At 36.1% G+C, this 25,776-nt stretch overlaps 1 protein-coding gene across 9 annotated transcripts in view; it reads right to left on the bottom strand.

Moving 5' to 3' along the window:
• The window catches only part of GRIA1 (glutamate ionotropic receptor AMPA type subunit 1), a 237,883-nt gene that overhangs the window by 48,635 nt on the left and 163,472 nt on the right, over positions 1-25,776 (bottom strand). For all 9 annotated transcript variants that reach the window (XR_005555835.1, XM_039335753.1, XM_039335751.1 and 6 more), the window contains 6 exons: positions 20,738-20,899; positions 18,052-18,219; positions 17,384-17,488; positions 15,623-15,733; positions 11,172-11,378; positions 9,869-10,239 (listed from right to left, as the gene is read on the bottom strand). Coding sequence is in view for 8 of the 9 variants with exons in the window: in XM_039335753.1 (XP_039191687.1) it covers positions 9,869-10,239; positions 11,172-11,378; positions 15,623-15,733; positions 17,384-17,488; positions 18,052-18,219; positions 20,738-20,899 (1,124 nt within the window). In the remaining variant the exon portion in view is untranslated. The remainder of the gene's footprint in view (positions 1-9,868; positions 10,240-11,171; positions 11,379-15,622; positions 15,734-17,383; positions 17,489-18,051; positions 18,220-20,737; positions 20,900-25,776) is intronic.

Raw genomic sequence — 25,776 nt, 5'->3', positions numbered from 1 at the left:
CCAACATCTTCTATTCTTCTAAAAGAATAGCGTGCCTGGCTGAGGAATTCTGGGAGTTGAAATCCACAAGTCATAAAAGGGCCACGTTTGAAGACTCCTGTTCTAAAATCGCATATGGAATTTATTGGGATTCCAAAGACATTTGGAAATACCAAAAGTAAAACTTTGTTTTGTCATATTTCTATTTATCTATTTGTTTCTTCTTCTTTTTAAAATAACTTTTTAACATTTTATATCAAGCCAGGGACCTTGGGAGACATCTCACCCATCAATATCCTAATGCCTAGGAAAACTGCTTTATCATGTCGACTGAGTGATTTGACATCAATGGAAAGAAGCCTCCTCTTAGAGATGTAAGTAACTTTGTAGAGAGAAATCAATGGCCCAGGGAATACAAGCTGACAAGAGGAGGATAGATATAAATGCAGAATGCCATCCACTGGCCTGATGGATAGTGTTTTTATTCAGACATAGCGGGTAGATATCAGGATTTGTAGTTCAGTCACAGGGAAAAATAGTATAATCAGGGTGAGCCATATCAAGCTTCAGCTGCGTGTATATTTCATTCTCAGTCATTTCTCCTGACTATTTTTCATGATTGCTGTGTCCTCCTAAAGCAAACTGCATATTTATGCAGAGCAGCTCTGTACATATAAGTGCAAGTCTCCGTGCCCAACTCAGGAAACAGCTGCCAAAAAGATTGGAGGATCTGCATCAGCCAGTGGCACCTATTCACAAGCGCTGGATACAATCTTTTCTTTGTGCAACCTTCAGCATAAATCAATTGATTTATATTTGTGTTTTATTCAATGTATGTGGCCACCCAATTTACCATGGTGTCTCTGGATAATAAACATGGTTAGAGCATCAACATAATAGTAAAAAACAGAGATATTATTAATTCCATTTGATTTATACAAATGAAGTGACAACAGTTCATAACACAACAGCCACCTCATGACCTGCCATCGATTCTAGCAAAGTAAAGCCATATTTTCTCATTGTGATCGATCCATGCAAAGTAAAGCCGTATTTTCTACACAGGGCATCTCAGGGAACTTTCAAATGGGATTAAACTCCTTAATGATATAATGATACCGAACATTGCTTCTAATTATGATGCTTTCAAATTATTCCAGTGTCAGAGGAAGGATGTTTTCTATTAACAGGAGTGATAAAGCTGGTTGAGTGACCTTGGGCCAGTCACTTTCCCAGCCCAACCCACCACACAGAGATACTGTTGGGAGGAAAATAGGAGAAGGAAGGAGCATTATATATTCACCAATTTGAGTTATTTAGTAAAAAAAAATATTACAGGTGGGGGGTCAAAAATCTAATTGATCCCTAAATACTGTACTTATGTTTACTCCTGAGCTTCCCAAAGGCCTGTACTGGGCAAAATTTTCATTACTGCCTCTTCAACCTTCGTGGTTTTATATTCTTCTCCAAGTCTCCTATATACTGCTTTTTTTTCTAAACATGAGTAACGTCCATTCAAGTTTCATTCAAGTTTGACTCCTTGCCTTCACAGGGTTTTTGTCAGAATCCAATTATATTTCATCTCTAGTTATCAATTATAAAAAACCCCATTTCTGCCTTCTATGGATTCTGCCATACGATGAAGGGAAGGGGGTGAACAAAGGGGCTTTATGGCCCTCACTTCCTTCGGTACACTTCAAAGGAACTGAATGTGTGTATTGCCAAAAGAGCTAACCATAAGAATGGGGCTATTACCTTTCATGTAGTTTTCTTTGAAGTCTCCATCCAGCCGGCAGTAAGGAAAAGGGGGTGGGAGTGTAATGCCTGAGACTGTCGCTGGAAGAGGGGGGTGATTGGGTGGGGCTACTGGGGAACCCCTTAAAACCTTGAATGGGAGAGCTTGGACCCCAAGTCCTGTCTAGAACGCCTGCAACCATTTTCTCTTAATAAAGGATGCCTGTTGGAAGAATTATTCCAAGAGTTCTGTCTTCTTAAGATGCAAAGTGGGGTGGGTCCTTACAGTTTTCTTGACCATAGTTTAAAATGTCGTTTGATGTTGCCTTCTGGGTTTTTCTCTGTCTCCCTCTCTCTCTTTTGAATTCCCTTTCAAATGTCCCACCAAAGTCTAACGCAGATTCTAACACTGCCATTTGTTGAGACTGAATAGGAGGCTGAGGAAAAGGACTACCATAATAGGTGGGCAGGAAGGGAGAGAGTATTTTGATAAGTGATTGATCAGATTCAGATTCTCTTTTATGGATTAATTTCTGGAGTGAGTTCTGAGATCGTGCCAGAAACTGAATGATCCCATTCCAATTTGGCTGAATGAGAGTAAACCAAGGCAACGAAGACCAGACTGTTGCCAAACATTAAATTTTAATGGTTACACTGACAAAGGACATTACTGTGCAAATAGAAAGGCCGCTTTGCCCTATGCTGGAACATATGGTAGATTGTTATTCAATAATAATTTTGGGAAGATATTATACTGGATCTTTCACTGGATAAATAATAATATCCATGATGAATTCCCCCCCAAAAAGAGGACAGGGTATTTGATTTGATGTCAATGTGATTAAGAAAATAATAAAGCTATGCGTACTGATACAAAAATCCTGTGAGTAAGTTTGGGAGAAAGTTTATATGTTTATATACATACACACACACACTCACACAGTAGATCTATACTTCTCAAGTGAATAGTCTTTAGAAATTGCCGTATGGCACAAATTCCAGATAGTATAGCAAGATTCCAATTAGTGAAAAATGTCTAGGAACTATTTTTTAATCCTCAGAATTTCTGTGAAATTATAGAGTAATTGGTCAAGAAAGCAGTCTTATGTCCAGTGCTGCATTTAAAATTGCCATAAAATTCTTAAAAATCAAACAGAAACAGAAAAAGGTTCCACTACAGAAACAACCAGTCATATTTCCCAATGTGAAGTTAGAAGAACTGGAGTTTGAGGGAATTAAACAACAAAAACCCCACTGGGATTGGCCTACCCCACTGTGATAGAAGGGGCATGCTCTGAACCCCGTCAATCAAGGAATATAGGCTTGTAGGATCCAAAAGAAGAGCCCTTTCTGCTGCGTACACTGTATGCCTTGAGGTGAGATCTGCACCCATCCTTCTGGCCTTCTGTAAGGGCCTGAAGACCTGGTTCTGCCATTTGATCTGGGGTCTTAATCAGAATGCATCACTTTGGAGGCGGCTATTGGATTAAGAGAAGACCTCACTTCTCCCCATGTGCATCTTGCTCCCTGTCTCCCAATATTTTAATTATATAATAATAATAATAATAATAATAATAATAATAATAATAATAATAATTGTCGTCGTCATCATCATCATCATTTGAGCAAGTGACAAAATTAGTGGATCAAAGGAATGCTGTGGACATAATTTACTTGGACTTCAGTAAGGCATTTGATAAAGTAGATCACAACCTACTACTTGACAAGATAGAAAAATGTGGGGTAGACAGCATCACCACCAAATGGATCCGTAGCTGGCTGACTGGCCATACTCAGCATGTGGTCCTCAATGGAACCGCATCTACATGGAGGGAAGTGTGTAGTGGGGTGCCCCAGGGCTCCGTTCTGGGCCCAGTGCTCTTCAACATCTTCATCAACGATTTGGACGAGGAAATAGATGGGGAACTCATCAAATTTGCAGACGACACCAAGCTGGCAGGAATAGCCAACACTCCAGAAGACAGGCTTAAGATACAGAAGGATCTGGACAGACTTGAACACTGGGCACTATCTAACGAAATGAAATTCAATGGTGAAAAAAGCAAGCTTCTACATTTAGGCAAGAAAAACAAAATGCACAGGTATAGTATAGGAGGTATCTTGCTCAATAGTAGTAACTATGAGAGGGACCTCAGAGTCCTAGTGGACAATTACCTAAATATGAGCCAACAGTGTGCAGCAGCTGCCAAAAAGGCCAACACGTTGCTAGGTTGCATTAACAGAGGGATAGAATCAAGATCACGTGAAGTGTTAATACCACTTTACAATGCCTTGGTAAGGCCACACTTGGAATACTGCATCCAGTTTTGGTTACCAAAATGTAAAAAAGATGTTGAGACTCTAGAAAGAGTACAGAGAAGAGCAACAAAGATGATTAGGGGACTGGAGGCTAAAGCATATAAGGAACGGCTGCTGGAATTGGGTATGTCTAGTTTAATGAAGAGAAGGACGAGGGGGGACATGATAGCAGTGTTCCAATATCTCAGGGGCTGCCACAAAGAAGAGGGAGTCAAGCTATTTTCCAAGGCGCCTGAAGGCAGGACAAGAAACAATGGGTGGAAACTAATCAAGGAGAGAAGTAACCTAGAACTAAGGAGAAACTTCCTGACAGTTAGAACAATTAACCAGTGGAACAATCTACCTCCAGAAGCAGTGAATGCTCCAACATTGGAAGTTTTTAAAGAAGAGACTGGACAGCCATTTGTCCGAAAAGGTATAGGGTTTCCTGCCTGAGCAGGGGGTTGGACTAGATGACCTCCAAGGTCCCTTCCAACTTTACTACTACTACTACTACTACTACTACTACTACTACTACTACTACTATTACTATTATTATTATTATTATTATTATTATTATTATTATTATTATTATTATTATTATTATCGGTGTTGTTATTGTTTTAATGTTTACTGGCTTTTAATGTTTGTAAGCTGCCCAGAGTTGGGCTGTAGGCTATATGGATGGCACATGACAAATAAATAAATAAAGCGGTCTCCCCATTTCTGTTCCTTATCTCCCCCTTTCTATACAAAGGTTGAAGAGAACCTAAATGGGGTTTAGGGAGAAAAATAAATAAAAGAAAGCCATATGAAGTAGTCTAAGGAAGCAGTAATAAGATCCATTTTTAATTTATTTCAATTTTCATTATGAAAAAGGGAAAATAACAGAGGTTGTGGGAAAAAGAAAAGGACAGGCAATGACGGTATCAGGATTTCCCTCCATTCATTTCTAGAACCTTAGACTCTCTGCCCGAGGCCTACCACATGCCTAAAAAATGAGCCGAGGTGGCGCAGCAGTTAGAGTGCAGTATTGCAGGCCACTTTAGCTGACTGTGTTCAGCAGGTCAGCGGTTCAAATCTCACCGGCTCAAGGTTGACTCAGCCTTCCATCCTTCCGAGGTAGGTAAAATGAGGACCCAGATTGTTGGGGGCAATGTAAAATATATATACATTGCTTACTGGTGTACACCGCTTAGAGAGTGCTTGCACTTACAGCGGTATATAAGTCTCATAAATAAATAAATAAATAAATAAATAAATAAATAAAATGTAAGTGGCTGTTGTGTGTATCTCTATAGCTATCTATAAGATGCCATGAGAATCCTGTATGCACCCTATCAGAAATCTGAATAAAGCAGCACATATGGCATTGCATATTTTGACAAGATCTTTCTTTATCTGAGATTTCTCCAGAGTTACTTGCTTGTGTTTTGGTTGCCAACCTAATAATAACAATAATAATCCAAAAATAATAATTGCTTGGAACAACAGAATGCTTTGCCATAGCAAGAAGAGCAAAACCTGAGCAGAATATTCATACTGAAAAATAGCTAGATTTTGCTAAGTCTATCTGCATTCTCAGTAGCACATAAGCAGGACTCAGAGGGAAGAGAAGGAAATGTATTATAAGTATACAAAGCGACAGAAACAAATATATTTGCATATACGTAAATAATAACAATTAGTTGGTGCTGCTAGCACTATTACTATTACTGAGATTTGTAGAATCTTGGGGAAAAAAGCAATCTATTCAATGTTCCAGACAGTCAAGAAAAGCCTTTAGCATAAAGTATATCATTCTGTCACATCATTCCACATTATGGGTTAACAAAGATGCTCATGTGTTTATCTAGCTATGGAATACTCTTATATGGTTCTTGAGTGGTACATCATGATGTAAAAAAGATGCTGAGACTCTAGAAAGAGTACAGAGAAGAGTAACAAAGATGATTAGGGGACTGGAGGCTAAAACATATAAGGAACGGTTGCTGGAATTGGGTATGTCTAGTTTAATGAAGAGAAGGATGAGTGGTGACATGATAGCAGTGTTCCAATATCTCAGGGGCTGCTACAAAGAAGAGGGAGTCAAGCTGTTCTCCAAAGCACCTGAAGGCAGGACAAGAAGCAATGGATGGAAACTAATCAAGGAGAGAAGCAACCTAGAACTAAGGAGAAACTTCCTGACAGTTAGAACAATTAACCAATGGAACAACCTGCCTCCAGAAGCGGTGAATGCTCCAACATTGGAAGGTTTAAAGAAGAGGCTGGACAGCCATTTGTCCGAAATCGTGTAGGGTTTCCTGCCTGAGCAGGGGGTTGGACTCGATGACCTCCAAGGTCCCTTCCAACTTTATTATTATTATTATTATGGATCATCGCACAGTCAGCCAGATGTTCAGACTGGATTTGGCATTTTGTCTACCTATCGAGTCCTTACCCAGGACCTGGGATAGGCAGATGTGGATGTTTGATGGTATTACAGATATCGTCGCAGGATGGAAGCAGTTCCTAGTAAGGCCGCCTTTTGCAATTGACTAATAGCGAATTTGTCAATGCCAATGGTGTTCGAGTGGTGCTCCAGTTGTTTTGGGATTGCACCCAAGGAGCCTATCACTATTGGTACTACCCTTGCTTGTTTTTATTATTATTATTATTATTATTATTATTATTATTATTATTATTATTATTATTATTATTATTATCTCTTTTGACTGTATACATAAAATGATTTATGATGTAGTCTAAGTATAAACTTCCCCATTTCTGAGAAGAAGAATCAAATTACTTTATATGTTCATGTCAGCCAGATGAAATACACATTCATATAATACTAGAGTTAGAAATCACTTTGGGGACTTTTTTTTAGCAATGGCGTGCATAAAGTTTTGAGGTACATTATTGTAATAACTAATTAGTCTCAGGTAGGTATACTAGTAAAAGAAACCCTGAAGAATTAATTTAAGGTGTTAAGTCTTGAGATGGGTTGAAAACAATTCAAGAATTAGAAATTGGGAGTAAAGATTGATTTGAAGAATGATGGTTACTGATAAAAATATATAAAACAAGCCACAACAACAACTGATTTTTACCAAGTTCTTCAAAAATATTTGCTTAAATGAGGCAAACTGAGAGCATAAAACATATTAGAATAAGCCATTATTGAAGAAATAGTTGGTTCCTCCAGTCTGTGATTAATGAATCCCTAATACAACCTTATCTGTGATGATATCAAAGAACTTTCAGTCATTCTATCCATCCCATTTTCCCCTTGCTCCTTCAACATTTTATCTGAAAAACTGAAAGCAATGTGATGAATAAATAGAAGTGAAAGTGAAAGCTATATAAATGAATGAATAAAAATGATGAAAACCTGAAAAAATATGCAGTGATTGGGATTGCCTCAAGAAGCAAAATGAATGTACTTTTCTTTTTTGTGTGTTTTAAAACTTATTAGTATTAGACCGAAGCTCTAATTAAGTCTTCTAAAAACATTACCTTAGCATTTGATGTGGCTAAGGTACTTTGAACTAGGTTCTCATCCAGCTTTCAGCACATTGAAAAGGTTTGCAAGCAAATCAATTTATTTCAGCTGCATTCTTACAGCTGGGGCGAGGCTAAAATGAAGTGTGAGGATCATCAAAACATATGAAGTCAAACCTGTTGGTTTATTTTTCATTATCTTTATCATATTTTGAATTGGAAACACTGATTAAAGATCAATTAATGAGTTAATGGAGTCTAAGTGAATAAATGTAATTAAATGTGCAGATACAAAACCTCAATCTGACCCCTGGATGAATAGTTAATTAATAAATCAATGTAATTAAACTTGTATAATAGAAAAAAACTCAATAAACTCTTGGGAAAAATGAAAACGTGTTAGATATATGTGCATTTGCCAAACAGAGCCTGTTGGAGTGGGTAAATATAATCAATTTTATGGAATAAACTATTTTAAACAGGGAGGCCCTCTCATTTCACAGTGTTGTTGTTATAGGGAAAAAAAGAGGCAGGAATATTAGATGTACTTGCTGCTTTGAGCTGAATATATATTACATACACATGTGTGTGTGTGTGTGTGTGTGTGTATACACACAAACATGCATATACACATATATACATATACAGGTAGTCTTCAACTTACAACCATTCATTGAGTGACTGTTCAAAGTTACAAGAGCACTGAAAAAAGTGAGCATTTCTCATACTTATGACCATTGTAGCATCTCCATGGTCACGTGAAGAAAATTCAGATGCTCATATTTATGACGGTTGCAGTGTCATGGAGTTATATGGTCATGTGATCAACTTTTGCAACCTTCTGACAAGCAAAGTCAATAGGGAAGCCTGATTCACTTAACAACTAATTACTATTTACCAACAAACAAAGGTTAGCCAGCTAGTTTTCATGGCTAAGGTGAGACTAGAACTCACAGTCTCTTGGTTTCTAGTTTGGTGCCTCAACCATGGGCTAGATTGTCTGAATGGGTATAGAATGAATTAGTAGGGGTATGTGGATGATTATTACTGTATTGAGGTGAGTGATAGAGTTAGTAAACTGCTACAACATAGCAGTAGTAAACTACTGCAACATATTCTTTTTCTTTTTTCTCTTTTGCTCCAAGTAGAATACGGAAGTTAGGTGTGGGAATCTTGGAAGATGAATATGGCATGGGAATATGTATGTCCATGATGACATGGTTCAGGGGGAGTATGAAAGGAGGTGGCGGGCTTCACACTGTAGGAAAAGGAAAATCTGTAGAGCAGGGGTGTCAAACTGCCAGCCTGTGGGCCAGATGCGTCATGCTGAAACTGTGCCCACCGCATTGCCGGCAATGGAGAAAAAGTCACGACATGTTGTTGCGAGTTTGACACCCCTGCTGTAGAGTAATATAATTCTCCATTTCAGACCTTAGTTCTGGATGATCAGCTTGTTGAGTGCCATAGCTTCAGTCTGCTATCGATTAATGCCAGATTCACATGTAATAGGGCTGCATTTTCTATGTTATAATAGTGGATGAGTATTCATTATATCTATTTGCATACTGCTCAGAGTAGCTCTCTGAGAGAGATGGATATTTCTAAATGTAATAAGTAAGTAAGTAAATAGATAAATTTCAGATCTGGCTTGCATTTCAAAGATCTGGCTCGGCATAGATGTGCCATGTCTGAAATTTGTTCTTCAGGTTTATAGATGCTCCAACAGCTCTGATGTTACAGTCAGGAGCAGATATGTCAAAGACTATTAAGATCTTAGCTGTATTCAAAGTATGATAAAATGATAATTAATGAGTACAATGACAGAAAGAAAACTATCTATACTATATGCCTGTGAAAGTAAGAAAAGGGAGAAGGATGTAACATTTGAAGGAAGCTGGAGTTCATAAATACATGCAGGGAAACCAACACAGAAGTAGTTATGAATAAAATAACTGAAATATATGTCAGAATGTAATATTGATGTGGTCTAAGTTGTTGAAAGTAGGATTCCAGAGATTGGTAACAGGTGCCTGTTATCCACTTCTATATAGTGACTTGAATATTTCAAAAATATAAAAGTCAGGAAGCAAACTCTGAAAGGGATTGATCTGCACATAATAGTAAATATTACAGTAACAATGGGGAAATTAAGAAAGTTTGAAATGATAAAAGAAATTTTTTGACCAAAATAAAATTTTTTAACAAATGTTTAACTCAATCAGGCTAATTGTACACTATTTCAACCATTTCAATCAGCTAGGTTAACTACAGATGTCATACTAAAGTTGGAAAACATGATAGAAGAAGACTATTTCCAGCATCTGAAGAGGCAATCTCATCACCAAAGAATGCATATTTAATAGAAATTACTAACCTTGGAGATATATCACATCCTTGTTGCATAAAAGCTCCCAAGGAGAACCACAGGCTATTAAATATTCCAAATTCATTGGTCTGGTCATTAGCCGGTTGGTCACGGCCTTCCTCAACCTCTTCATTATGCCATTCATATGGGCTGAAGCGGCTAACCAGAAAGAGGACAACGCTGACACCAATATAGGCAAAAACTATGCACATCCAGATCTCATAAGCTAAAGGATCCAGGAAGGAAAAGACCCCGGGTTTGGATTTTTGTGGCTTTTTAATCATAATAGATATGCCCAGGCTCATGAAAGGTTTGGAAAAGTCTATAACTTCTTCTCGCACTAGAGTTATAGTTAATGGTGCAACAGCCACATCAGCTCTCTGAAAAGAAAGGGAGATTGGTGTTAGAACGTTCTGAAGATCTGCAAAATACTGTATTAGGGAATACATGAAGTTTTTGATAGCAAGGTTTTTGGGGAAGAAGCACAGCATTATACATATCTAAGATTCTAGAACAGGGATCTTCAAACTTGGCCCTTTTTTGACTTGTGGACTTCAACTTCCACAATATCTCAGCCAGCGTGCTTGGCTGAGGAATTCTGGGAGTTGAGTCTACAAGTCATAAAAGGGCCAAGTTCGAAGACCCCTGTTCTAGAATTTTACTGGGGGGGGGTGTTGCTATGAAGTTTGGTTTTCATGTATACAAACCATTTGAAAATCTTGAAAATACAATTTACAAGTGTTTGATGTCTCAGTTAGATTTATCTCATATAGTTCCCTGCATTCATTTCCTTAGAGACATGCTTGGATTTATTATTACTTTATAAATACAAAACAAGAACCATCCAAGTGTGGTTCTCACTATTTCCTTTTGTGTAAATAATTGTTATTTACTTTGTATTATTAAAGCTGTCGATATGATCATTTAGTTGATGTCCCTGTCTAGGATCTATGATATTTCAATTCCTTAATATCTCCTCTGCCCCTTGAAATAAAAAAAGAAATCAAGAGAAAAATTGGTGCTGGTAGTGTGGTACCTTCCCATTTATTTTAAGATGGAGATATTTTGCTTGATACAAATAATTAGTTAACTGTAAATTTGCTCAACTCAAATGACTTGCTGTCAACTATATGGTATCATTTCATGATGTTTAAAGCAGTTTTTCATATATATTTTTTTCTTGCTGTTATTTAAAGAATAATATCAAATGGCTGAATGACAGGAATAATACCTTTGAAGATGCTCTAGCATCACAGCTTTTATAATATAATAATATTATTGTATAACCACTGATTCAAAACTAGAAACTTACCCCATACACTAGCTCTCCAACCATGCCATTCCACATTTTACTTTCAGAATCTCGAGCACCGTACTTTCCATCAGCAACAATCTGCAAGCTGTAGTTGTAGCCGACATGTTTTGCAATTTCAGCAGCTAATTCTACACAATATCCCTCATATCTCATATTTCCTTCTAATGGCTCACTGCTCTTCTTTTGCATCACATATGGAGCTTCCTGAGAGAAACAGAGGAAGTTACATGATCAGTGTTTCAATGTTTTGGCAATGAAAACTGTTTTGCATAATGTTAGAACTTTTGTGTCTGATGTGAAGTCCATCAACAGAAAAGTTAAATGATTCTACTGCTGAAGTGCTATAGGATATTCTGCCAGGATGCATTCAACATTAATCAGCTCCCTTTTAATTTTAAATATTACCCCATTTGTGCACTTTGGGATGATGGAGATGAAGTCACGATCTTCTTTAAGTACTTAAAACATGCTATTATATCCCAAACTTAAGCCTGATATTTTCTTGAGGTTGAAAATTTCAAATTCCCTATCTCTTCTTGTAGAACTTACTATAGTTTCCAGTTCTACAAAGAGTTTTAATTTATTGGAATCCTTAAAGAGTGGCATGCACAGCTCAGTACTTGCCATTCAAGCTGATGAGCAGTCTAGATACAAGCCATGATGCTCAGTTTTCTATGCAGCAGAAGAAAAGGAGATATAGAATCCTGATTCCTTTGTGTCAGCCTGTAGGCAGGCAAACCAGCATATCTCTCTAGGTCCCATAAGAGATTAACATTATACCTCCCCCAGTTAAAATGTTCATGCATCATTTTTGTTTTCCCCTTAAAATTGGAGAGAAGATTTTGATGTCATGTGGGAGGTAGTACAGAGAACTGCTCCATGGGGATCTGTGATTCTGTACAAACATATAGGTATGACAAGCCAGCATTATACTGAAGGCTTCTATCTTAGATTTGCTGCTCAAGCTATCATTTCTATATAGAGGGATGCAAAAGATAGAAAGCTTTGGAATACAAAGACAGTGTGGATAAGACCAGAATAGAATATTATTTCTAGAAATGGAGAAAGAGTGTGCATACTCCTAACGAGTCCTCCTATTTAAAATCAAGTTTTAAAATGGCTGGTCCAATTATTTAATTAATATTCAAAACTGAAGTAAATAAGTAAATAAATAGTTTTGAAAAAAGTATCTGAAATATAGATTGTGCCTATGCACATTGATGGTTCTGTTCAAAAACATTATTATGACAAAAGTGATATGTTCTCAATAAAATATATGAATAGTTTAGGAAGGAAGAGACAGCTGGTGTCTGGAGCTCCATCATTACCATGATCAACAACACCATCATCACTGAATTCCATAAAATATATTCCATCAGTGCACTATCATGCAAAGGCAACCGGTTTACCAAGCTCAGCCATATTTTACTTCAATTAATTATCACTTGAACCAATAGTCCAAGATACAGTTCACTCAACAATCATAATAAACAACAAAGCAAAATAAAATTAAATATTGATTAATCAACAGCTTAGGAGTCTATAGAAAATTATTCTAAGACTAAACAATTCAGAAGCATATTTATTTGTTAATGGATAAGAGTTAAACCTCTAGCCCTCTTTAGAGCAACAGCTGTAAGCAACAGAAAACAAAGCAATGGAAAGCAACAAAGCAAAAATTGGCAAGTCTTCTAAAACAGCGTTTTTCAGTCTCAGCAACTTTATGTGTGGTTCTTGTGTGGCATCTTAGCTCCATGTGAATTGCTTATAGGATTTTAAAAATGATTTCAGAGTCTTTAAAAGACCCTCAATAAAGTGATGATAAATGGTGTTCTGAAACTTTTGAATCCTCTGAAATTACTAGACAGAGATGTCTACTTTACCTTTGGATCTTTGTTTAGAGCTCCTAGATTGTGCTATTAGACAAAATTATGCTCTCTGTGATTTTTGTATAATTAATTAGAATATTAATTGGTATTCTCTATTGATGATAGTTTATTGTTTATCTCTGAGTCTTGTATAGTACTTTAATTCTAGCTTCGCTGCATTTGATTAATGGCTTTGCTCAAATTGCAGGATATCCTATTAACCAATGTAAATTGAAAATGACTTCTGTAGATAAAATTTTGTTTATTCATGCATTAAGTGATTATCATTTTCATATAGAGACTGAATTTATCAATTATTTAGATATTCTGACTCCAAACAACATTTCTCAAACTGTAACACTAAGTACAAGTAAGATATATAAAGAAACCTCTCTATTCTTTTTGGCAGATGGGAGTTATTAAAATTAAACTTTTAGGCTACGATCAACACTAAAAGTTTGATAAATGTTGTTTGGAGTAAGATTATCTAAATAATTGATAAATTCAGTATCTATATGAAAATGATAATCACAATGCACGAATAAACACAATTTTATCTACAGAAATCATTTCCAATTTATACTGGTAATAGAATATCCTGCAATTTGAGCAAAGGCAACCAAATTCTCAAGTTTTTGGTTTTTTTTGCATGGATCCTTATCTGGAAAACATTTTCAAAAACTCAGTATGCTGTTCTATAAATTTCTTTGCGGTTCTTCAATTCAGAAGATAAAGATGCAACTGTCAAATAAAGATGGGAGTTTGGAGTTTTCCAAATTTTGAAATATACATTATGCATATCTTTTAATTAATATTAGTACTTGTGATCATTTTTACTTAGTGCATAGGTTCCATCTGGGTTGTTTTATAATACAGTTTAGTTAATTGAACTGTTTTTGATTCAAAACAATTTAGTTAATTGAACTGTTTTTGATTCAAAGTATAATAGATTTGTTGTATTTTCTATTAATATATATTTATCCACAAACTGTTTATTATTTTTGAATACCTATATTCTTTTGAGCTATGTAAGGACTACATGGGTATAGCAAGAGATTGATAGGGCAATAGAAATGGAGTCTCCATGCCCTGATTACTGCCAGTCCAAGATACCTTTAATTTGTTTCTTACAATTATAAATGAAAAGTAACTTTTAGAAATTTTTGAAGCCTTTACTGATACTTCTAATCACTCACATATGATTATAATTGGCATGCCTTTTTATTAAACAAACTCCTTTTAGAGTAGATGGCCAAGTTTTCTTTAATATCCCTTGATAGTAAGCACTTGGAGATTACACCTTAAACTTGTAAAAAGAATAATTGCATCATCAGCATACAAAAGATCTAGGACAAATGTATTTCCTAGGATTGAAGGAAAATTATTTTTAGGCACACTCTGGATTATACAATTAATGGAGAAACTGAAAAGGAGTTCTAAACTACATGATTTCTAATCTGCTTCTACATGGAAAACCTCCCCAAAGAGACATTTATTACCATAAAATGTCAATACTGGTCATATTTGCAGATATAAAATGTCGTTCAGGGAAGTCACATGATTTTTTCAGAAAAAAATAACCTAATTTATTTGTTAACCCCCAAATATAACTGAAATAGAAGACTGATGTCCAGCTTTAATCACATCACATTTTTTTTTAGCCTTAGGAATCGCAACAGCTGCTGTCAGAAATATCCATGGCCATCTTATCCAAATGTCATATTATTCAAATATGTGAATATTTGCAGACAGTTGAATTTCTAGCCAATCATGTATAAAGCATCTGTTTATGGAATGTTTACGGGGAATCTCAGATAATTACAGAATAATAGCATGATAGATGATCAAACTTCTTTTCCAAGCTTTTAAGGCTGAACAAATTTCATTTTTCTTCTGTTCCATCAGATGTTTATCTGGCTTCTTGAAAATGTTGAATTGGGGCATTTATTATTGCAAACCAAATTTGTTCTCTAAATTTAGGAACTTTTTAAATATAAAAAATATACTTTTATTTCTCTGTGTTAAAGCTTATAGTATATTCTCAGGACAAGTTCTCTCCATTAAAAATAATGAGTAAAGCAATAAAAAAGAAAGAAAAAATAAAGATGTCAAACATGTTAATGAAATACATTGCAAAGATAAGAAAAGATACAGTTTTTACAATGTCGATTTTTTTTCACCAACTTATTATTGAAACTTGTTTATTTATTAGCTCTATATCCAACTTTTTCTCTCAGGAATTTGATAGGGAAACTTTCTTGTTATTCCCATAAATATCAAGGGAAGTGTCAAGGGGGAGAATCTGGATTCAAAATCATCAAATTTTCATTCCAACTTCTTAACCACTAAATCACTTCAACTTCTATGCTGGCTAGGGAATTCTGGGAATTGAAGTCCACATATCTTCAAGCTGCCATGGTTGAGAAACACTGTACTAGACAAATATCTGATGAGCTATCCAGTTTCATTCCCATCATAAAAAACTTGTTAATTGCAAGTATTTGGCAAGTAATAAAATGCTCTTGCTTTAAATATTTTGCTTCTGAAATTGCACAAAGGCCTCAGTATCAGAATACTTACAAGAATAGTTGTAACAATATAGGTTCTGTTCTGCAGAGTTGTTGTTTCATTTGCACCTTGCTGATCTATGATGGTTGGAACAAATTTTTCATCTTCATTCCAATAACCAATCTAGAAACGATCAACAGAATATGGTACAACTTTGGCAAAAATCAACATTCTGTACCCCGAAATTCCATATTTGTGAGAAAACTTTATGGTAAACATTATGAGAAATCAATCCACTACTTTTCAAACAATATTTATCTACATTTCAAAATTTGTGGCATTACTGATTTTGTCCAGACATCTTGAAAACAAAGGAAAAGTGTAGAGTACTTTGTGTGTAGTTAGGTGTACAACCTTAGATTAATGAAAGTATATATGAATCTTTTATATTATTAATATTTTCTGAGATAGACCTGATCATATTTTCACCTCTTCCTTTTACATATCAGCATGCACAAATTGTCCATAAAATTTTAAACTTTCAATGACTCTGTATCTGTTTTAATTCCAAGAGTAGATGAGTTTTACTGGTGATAGGAAATCATCTGGGAATTAATCTATTGTTAATACTTGAATGAAAAGTTCTGATCTGCAGTTTTCTGATTGTTGCATCAGTTAGAAGTTATCACATTTCCATTTTATGGATGTCAAGTCAAAGTTCTTAACAGATTAATATATCTACTTTTTAAAATGCTTTGAGAGAAAATGTTATATTTAAATTCATATTAAATATTAAAAGAATATGGACGGATGAATTTTGGATTCGCAGATTTAAAATATACGACAAGAATAAATAGGAGATAATTATTAATTTAAAAAATAGAGATGGGCAAGTCTTAAAATTCATTATGTTCTATTCTTTAGTTTTTCATTCCAGAATCTTTTACTAAGGATTTCTGTAGAAATATCTACCAGAGAGGATGAAGTTGCCTAGTGACTATACTTAACCTTTTAACAATGTTGAAAGAGGCTCAAACATCTTTTTCAACTTCATTTAATCTTAAGGAAGACTGGTTTGCTTATAGAAGCACACCTCACAAAATTGATCTCCAATGCAATAATAAAATTAGATTTGATTTGATTCTTCACAAAGTGGCTTTTTGTCTCACCTACATTTCCTGAAACCTTATGATAAGGTGATTCCAGGAAGTGTCAGAGAAGAAAACAAACCACTGAAGAATCTGCACACTGCATTTCCTAAAACCTGAAGAGATGCCAAATTTACTTCTATAGAAATTCATGAAAAAAGTTTTTACAGTCCTATTATACAAAGATAGTTGTCAGAAATAAATCCACTTTATGCCTTATTTATACAAATACTTTATAGTAAAAACAAATAAATACGAACACCAGGATAATATCAAACTAGGATTTGTTTAATAAAATGCTGAGCTTTCATCGGCCAGCACTGCCTACATCATCAGAGCATAAAAACAAGTCAATGGGAGTTCCCTTTTTATAACGCCGGCCGATTTTGCGCACGGCTCCTGGACCTAGTTGGCCGGTGTTATAAAAAGGGAACTCCCATTGACTTGTTTTTATGTTCTGATGATGTCAGCAGTGCTGGCCGATGAAAGCTCAGCATTTTATTAAACAAATCCTAGTTTGATATTATCCTGGTGTTCCTATTTATTTGTTTTTATTATATGGCATCACCCAGGATTCAAATTTTTAACATAATTAGAGACAAATACTTTAGCGTATGGCAAAAGTTGCATCAGAGAATCAATGTTTTCTGAAACAAAGTTCCATTCCCGAGCTAAACACCTTTACCTTTCTGATCCCATCGTGTTTCATTTCAATAACATGAAGGGTATAATTTGTTCGATGTCCTTTCTCGTTAAACTGGACAGTCCCTGTCAGTCCTTCAAAGCGCACCTATAAAAAGAGGAGCAGGTAAAAGATGACAATTGTTACAATTTTTCCCCTGTACAATGAAAAATAGTAAATTAAGGGACAAGGCAGATGACCTAACTTATTTCTAACAACCTAGCTTTTATCTACAAGAAGCATTCAAACGTGCTGCTCATTACCAATCTAATACACTATAATTGAGGAAGACTTGTGTAATGTTATTTCTGCATCTTTGATACAGCCAGCATCCACATAAAAAAAGAAAGCATAATGAATTCTCCACTGCAATCTTATTTTAGGTTCCTGAAACATTTTAATTCAAGCTTGATGAGTTCAGGATCCATACTTAAAAGAAAAAGACATTTTTCCCAAATGTTCACATTCAGATTTCTTTTCCTAAATAAGATGACTTTTCAAGAGTACTTTAGAAATTCAATTTCAGTATAAATATTCAGTGATCATTCTTGTTTATAGGACAACATGATACAGATTTGCAATCCATGAAATAGTGGATAATGAATAGCAATTCATATTATTATAAAAATGTTATAATCTGTCCAGGCTTAAATTTTGTTTTATTTTCTAACCTGTTGTAGAGCTCTCTGGATGTCAATCCCTTGTCCCCAAGGAACAGCTGGATTTGCCAGGCAATCCCCAGCATTCCCACGACGGGAAATATCGATCCGTTGTTTCCTGAGACTCTGAAAAGCTTCTGCCATTACCCGAACCCCATCATAGGTAAGAGCAGATGTGTACTAGAAAATAGATAAAAATAAGCATGTTGGCTATTAGGCTTGATTTGGGAGATGCCTTTTCCTTCTTCCAAGACAGGACTCTTCAAATTCCAGGATCCAGCCACCCCAAATTGCGATTTGGTTAATATCAATGTCAACTTAATGTGTCACAAAAGTAATTATGTTAAGTAATACTGGCACTTCAAAAGCAAAGAACAGCATTATTTTGCAGGTTTTTGAACTGAAGTTGTGATTGCTATTCCTAGCATTTATCCCACTTGTAGAATCTACTTATTTTGCACTGTTTGCTGCAATTCTCAAAGTAAAGCTGTCAGTGCAGGAAACAAAGAAGAGTTTTAATTTTCAACCAGCTTATCACAGAGTCTGACACTGAATTGGGCTGAGAGGGAATGCCTGATCCAAGGCCATCCAGCTGACTTCTATGTCTAGAAGATTAGAGCCTCCTAGCTACTATATAGTATAGTCTCTTGGGATCTGAGCTAAAATACCAATTTGGCTGGAATTAGCATGCCATGAGAAGCCATATAGAATTTTGCTAGATGTAGCTGAATGGTAACTTGCATGGTCTTCCATAGGTACATTTTTATGTCTAATAATATTGATGACAATTATAATTTCCTGGGAAAAGCTGCAGTTGCTTTAAGTAGTTTGCACTCCTGCACACTCCAAAGTACAACCTAGTTATTATGCTAATTTTGCTTTCAGCCATGTTTTAATTAATTTGTTCTACCTTGAGAGTCATTTTTTGTTTGATGAAAATGCAAGATTTCTAGAATAATAATGGCAACTGGATTTCAGTGGGTCTAATTTAAGTGGGTACAATATAAATATGGATCCAATGCACTATGTAGGATTTGCTGCTGTAGGCTTTAGAAAATTATACATAGGACGTTAATGTCTTGAACTCTATCTTTAACTGTGTTTGCTTCATGACAAAGTGAGTTTCTGGGTGTGCAAGTTATCTTTAAAAAACAAAACAAAACTGTTTCCCTTATATGAAAACTCCAGAAAATTCCCCCCTTTCCCTACTATATTCAGTCTACTATACATCAATCTTTAAAATATTGTCCCAGTAAAGTGAGAAAAAGAACTTAGTTTTTCACAATGAAGGATCTATGAGAAGGTGAGGAACAGAGTTTCTTTCTATGACATCTACACTATGTTCTGAGGATGAATGCTATTTTAAAAATTATGTGTTCAAAAGCTTCCATGCACCATACTTTTATTCAATTCAGTGCAAGGCAATAATTCAGCACCCAACTTATTAAATAATTTACTACAGAGTACCCCAAACAGAAGAACAAGGCATGAAATTTCCTTTAGCTATCCCAATGCTAATTACCATATTTTCCGGCGTATAAGACGACTGAGCATATAAGACGACCCCCCCCGACTTTGGAGAAGATTTGCATGATTAGAAAGTCGTCTTATACGCTGGAAAATACGGTAATACATCTAAGTTCCTAAAAGACTGAAATCTTACTTACATGCAATATTGCTTCCAAACAACCCAAAATAACTAGGATATATTCTCTCTGAGCACTAACACTGACTGTTAGAGAAAGAGTTGCAGGTAATTTTCCTTAATTTTCCATAGATGTGTTGCACTTTGACTGTGAGAATTCCCCAAGAGTATGATATCCCCAACAGTATATGGGCATTCTGTCTGGATATTCTGTAAGTTAAGCATATCTGGAGAAACTAAGTGGGGATAGTTATGGACATGCTAGTGTTCATACAGTGTTAAGCCATTATTAAGGAGGAACTCATTGCTACTGTATATCCTTTTGCATTTTGTTGCTTGAACAAACAACGGTTTATTGTTGCCTTTGATGAGAATGGCAGCACATACAGTAAATGTAATAATAAAAAAATAAATTATTAATTTCATTTGCATGCATTTTGAGGTCCTACAGACTGAAATATTCATAATTTTACTTAGATGTAACATAAACATAAATAATATACCTTTATATTATATTATAATGTAATATAAATAATTATATTAATAAATAGTGATTGGTCTCTTGGGTAAAATGCAAAAACATATGGAACACCACTTGAACACCATCAGCATCAATCAGTAGCAAAAGGCAGCTTTACTTGGAACAGCTTACATCTTGTGACTATACTTTTAACATTATCAAACATTAACATCTGCCTATCCCAGGTTCTTGGAAAGGACTCGATGGGTAGATAAAAATACCAAATCCAGTCTGTAATAATAAAAAAAACTGGCTGTGGGACCAACCATCTTACATAAACCTTACTAACATACTGCCATACTGATTCATGTGTGTGTATGTATGTTTGTGTGCTTCAAAATGAAGATTTCTTCATTTCAAAAGTCCTCCCTAGATCAGCAAAAGAAAACATTTTTTCTACCATTTAACTTCACTGGAACCAATTTCACTGTGATTTGCTATGGGGGAAAAAAGCCCCAAATCCTAATCTGACACAGGGAACAAGAAAATGACACAAACACCTCCTCAAACAAATGGTTTTCAGTACCACTTGCCTTTGGCCTCTTCCAGTCTACCCGAGGTTGTTCCCTGGCATCATTGTTCTTCCACTGTTGCATGATCCTGGCTGGGATGGTGTCTGTGTAATTCACCAACTGGAATCCAGTCACATTTGCTCCACTTTCTTTGAATTTTCCCAGGTCAATATCCATAAAACCCTAAGGAGAAAAAAAAAAGCAACAGGAGTGATGAAAGAATGTATATTAACATAAGCAGCAAAGTTTTATAATGCAACCTTTACAAATACTGATGAAAAATGCAATAATCTAAATATCCCAGACCAGAGTGCTATCCTTCAAAAGTTGTTCTACACCCCAAGTACTATAGAAAATTCTTTGCTCATTAATAATTTTTTACAATGGTTTTACCCATTTTAAATACATAACTTTTCAGAGGAGTTTTCAAAATAACTGCAGGCTAATAAAGAAAAGGGTAAGAAGCAAGTAAGAGAATGGGAGTCTATGAAAATGACATGGATGAGGATAATGCCTATTTTACCTAACCATACATATAAGGAGCAATATAAAAAATTCCATTGTTCTTTGCCCAAACAAAATAATGTGAATTGCCCTAACAGAATATTCTGCAATACAGTGTAATTTTCCTTGATATGTTTAGAAAAAAGAAATAAATTAGGAAAAGTACTCACTAAGGTGTATATGGGAGGATATATAAATTGGGATGGTTACATAAGCAATTGCAACCTGTGTGAGTAGGCCAATTCTGCTTGACCTTTCAGTGGCTTTCAATACTATCGACCATGGTATCCTTCTGGAGGGGCTTTGGAAGTTGGGAGTGAGGGGCTTTGTGATATCCTGGTTCACTTCCTTTCTCTGTGGTTGCTTGCAGTCTGTGTTAATACAAGGCAAGAGATCCTTGCTTTGTGAGGTCCACTAGGCCTCCATACTCTTTCTGCTCCTATTCAACATCTATCTGAAACCATTGGGTGAGATCATCCATCACCATGGGCTGAGATATCATCAGCCTGTGGTGAGTTAAGTGATGTGGTGCCTGGAGGCTGTTAGGGGCTGGATAGGGAGCAATGGGTTGAAACTGAACCCTGGCAAGACCAAGTAGCTTTGGGTCTGGGGTTCTTTGGTCCATGGAGAATTGCCACCTTAGGTCTAGGATGGGATGACATTGCCCCAAATAGACCCAGCGCGTAATCTATGGGTGCTTCTGGATTTGCGATTCCTGCACAAAGAGCAGGTGGCAGTTGTGGCCAGGAGGGCCTTTGCACAACTGCAAGTTGTGCACCAGTTACATTCTTTCCTGGACCAACCTTTCCTACTCATGGTCTCTCATGTCCTAATTACCTCCCATCTTGGCTATTGCAATGCACTCTACATGGGGCTGCCCTTGAAAAGCATCTGGAAGCTCCAGTTGGTGCAAAATGCAGCAGCCTGCATGGTTGTGTGCAGATCTTGGGTGTGTCATGTGTCACTCCTCCTGCAGGAGCTGCATTGGTTGCCGATTTGCTTCTGGGTACAATTCAAAGTGCTGGTTGTCACCTTCATGGCTTGGGACCAGGTTATCTGAGGGACTGTCTCCTGCTGGTCATATCAACCTGACTGGGGAGGCAAGGAATGTTGTGGGTCCCATCCCCTAAGGAGATACATCTGGTGGGACCCAGAAGAAGGGCCTTCTCCATGGTGGCTCCCTCCTTCTGGAACATCAACCCTCCAGAAATTAGACTGATCTGATTCTGACACTCTTTCAGAAGGCCTTGAAGATGTGATTCTGCCAGGGGGCCTGGGGAACCCAGAGCAGGATGTAGCCTATTAAATAGCTAGTATGAGTGCATGTTGTCACCAGTGTGTGTGTGTGCGTGTGTGTGTGTGTGAGGGGGTGAGGGGTTATTATTTTATTATTATTTTAATCATTTTTATTTCTTTTATATTGTTTTTATTTCCTGTAAGATGCCTTGAGTTGCTGTGAGCAAGTAGGCAGCAATATAAAATTTTATTTATATAAATAAATAAAAATTATTGAGTAGATTTAGATTTGATTTAGGCTGATTGGCATATCACTAATTCTAAAGCCAGTGCTTTGGGTTGAAATGAGGCAAGAGGTACAAAACTGGCTGTGGAGAATAATAGCACAAATGTGACATGGCTCACTGTGTAGAGGCAGCTGTTCCATATAGTGCATTTTTATACTGACACGTTCCACAACGATTTGAGTGTGTTCCAAGTGTATAAAGCCAATGGAGCCAAGACAGAGTGACAACAGCAGTTTTCATCCCTGAGGAGTAGCAAGCCTGGTTTTAGCAATTAGCTTCAGAAGTAAATTGGCAAGAGGAAAGAAGAGGGAACCAGCAAATGTACCAGGCATTTAGACCGAAAGATATTCACATTTCTGTTGATTCATGAACTAATGGAGCCACACACAGTTTTGGGACACTCTGAATTATTTATAGGGTTTTGAACAGAACTCAAAGCCAATCTATGCTATCTTTTAACAAGGGTAGAGTTGACTATGTTTCAGGCCTTTACTGGCAAAGAAAAAGGAAAAAAATCAGAAGATGACTTGAATTTCAGTGTGAAAAGGAAAACAGGCCCATTAGCCAGAACACATTTTCTTTACAGCTGCTTGAATAATGAAAAAAAGTATTGCTGGGAATTATTCAATTAGATGCCCTTCCAAAGGAATATTACCCAGGAATATCCATCCAAACTTAACTCTCATGCCTTCAGTCAACTGATAAAAGAATGGACATATTTCCTCAAATTAGAGATCATGAAACAAATAAAAAGCTTTATAAAACTTTTATGTTTTGTACATATGTTGACGTACAGATTAAGCTTACTTTCCCCCATACAGTAGTCTCTGGTAGAACTGAAAACTTTTAACCCCTAAAATGCCCGATCAGATTTGATCATTCAAACCAGGATTATAGCAGTTATACTGTAAACCCAACATATCTAGTAACCCCCATATTAAAAGTGTGCTCAGCTGAACAGACCACTGTTTAGAAATGCTCCTCTGAACCCATTGTTTATAGTGTTGAAGCAACTGTATCTCTTCAAGGCTCATTCTCAACTTTTCTGAACTTGTGTGTATATTGCAGACCATTGCCTGGTTCTCTGTATGCTTAGAGCATAAAAAGAGGGCTTCAACATGATCCACCTGCTTTGATGCTCTGAGCAGTGGACTTCGCAAGGCACTTCACAAACCAACTTTCTGAATGGCTCGCATTGCCATAATAGAAAATTTTATTTCCATATTCAGATCATAAATATTGTAAGACTGTAAACTTCAGCATCTTGACTTGCTTTTGGAAATAAAAATAATGACTCATGGAATTGCTTTCAGAAGCAGAAAACTATTCACTATAATCAGTCCTGATATCAATCTAGCCACACTATTTTAGACTAAGTGGACTTTCTGAATTTTCAGACACATTTCAAGGAAGAGGTATGGTATGTGGGGGTGCTATGGAAATAACCTTGGGAGGCAGGAGAAAGAGATGCAGATTGGACAGCCATCATATGAAAGATATCTCAGTCCACAGAAAGAGAAAAGGCATGGGGAATGTTTCAGAAGGGACCTTCCCTAGTTAAGGACCACAGAAAAACTCCAGCCCCATGGCTTCCCAAAACTTGTGGTCCATATAGAACTGTTGTAACTCTGGGCTTTTAGTTCTCATCCGAATATACTGATTTGTTTGTGCAATTTTATTTTTCCTCTTTTTTTGGATGGATTACAATAGATTCAGTGCTCCAATTCACAGCTCCATAGATAATTGTCCTAGAATGAAAAAAAAAAATCATAATATTGGAAGGAAGGAATCTCAGATGGCACCACAAGCTACATTGGTTAGGGATATAAAGCCATGTTAGCATCCCTAAAAAGTAGCCATTCATAATATTATTCAATTGGAAAAGGTTGCAAAGGTAAACTAGACCAGAGTTCTGGCAACTTTAAGATCTGTGGACTTCAACTCCCAGAAATCCCAAGTATCAAGCTGTTTTAACCTTTCAATTTACAGTTAATCTAGATGTGACATTAACTGTGTTTTTGCTTTTAGAATGCAGCATCCATTGGGAGAATAGTGCATTTAGATATCGGCACACAGGAAGAAAGTAGATAGCAGATAATAATAGATATCCCAACCCTATTTGCAACAATGTGAATGTTAAAGGCATTCATTTAAAATCATATCTAAGCTACACAAATTTGGCAGGTCATTCTTTTAGTTTCATACACAAGCCAACTGTACTTGACAAGATGCTACTCACACAAGTGAAAAATCAAGCCAAAAGTTAGTAAACTATAGTTAATGCCCACCAAAAAATGCTAGGAAAGAAGGTAACGTTAAATGGTGAATTTCTACATTTCTACATCATGACTTATTCAAACTAAACCCTAAACTATGCCCAGCTTAGACATAAAGAGAATGTATGATTAATTATGACTTTCTAGCATGTTTGTTAACTCATATGCAAATCAAATATGTTCAGGAGCATACAGGTCATTCTAATTTGCTAAATTTGAATAAAATTATTTTTTTACATTATCATTGCCTAGCCTAGATTAGAAACTGAACTATTCCCATCCTTTTTCCCAGGATGTGAGTGAGAATTCATTGCTATGTACAGGAGAAAAATAGCAAATAACAGGTACAAAGAAGAGTGAGTGTAAAGGGACAGCTTCTTAAATTCTAGGATAGTCTATTTATAAATAGCACGATTAAATGTTTTCTGATTTGTTTTGTTTGACTTCTTTTTTCATGCTAGGTCTATTAATTGTTTGCCTTAAAGTTAAGGATTTTTTTTTCTTTTTCTTTTTTTGCTAATATGATTCCTAATCAACTGGAGCCCAAGGGATAGAATGGGCTATAAATTGGAATAAAAAATATGTGAAACTGCCTATTGGATAACATGCAAGCTAGCTTTAAAAAATAAATAAATAAACTGATCATAAAACCAGCTAGGTGGCAAAACTAGGCAACAGCAATTGCAAATCTGTTCCCATTAGCATTAAAACTCCCCTGCAGCTTCAAAAGTGGGCCATTAAATTTAAAAACAAAAAG

This window comes from Crotalus tigris, unplaced genomic scaffold, assembly GCF_016545835.1.
Source record: "Crotalus tigris isolate CLP2741 ecotype Arizona unplaced genomic scaffold, ASM1654583v1 scf7180000017658.5313226, whole genome shotgun sequence".
In the NCBI taxonomy this organism is placed as follows: Eukaryota; Metazoa; Chordata; class Lepidosauria; order Squamata; family Viperidae; genus Crotalus; species Crotalus tigris.
The sequence above is the reverse complement of the archived record's forward strand: the minus strand, read 5'-3'. Positions and strand labels throughout refer to the sequence as shown.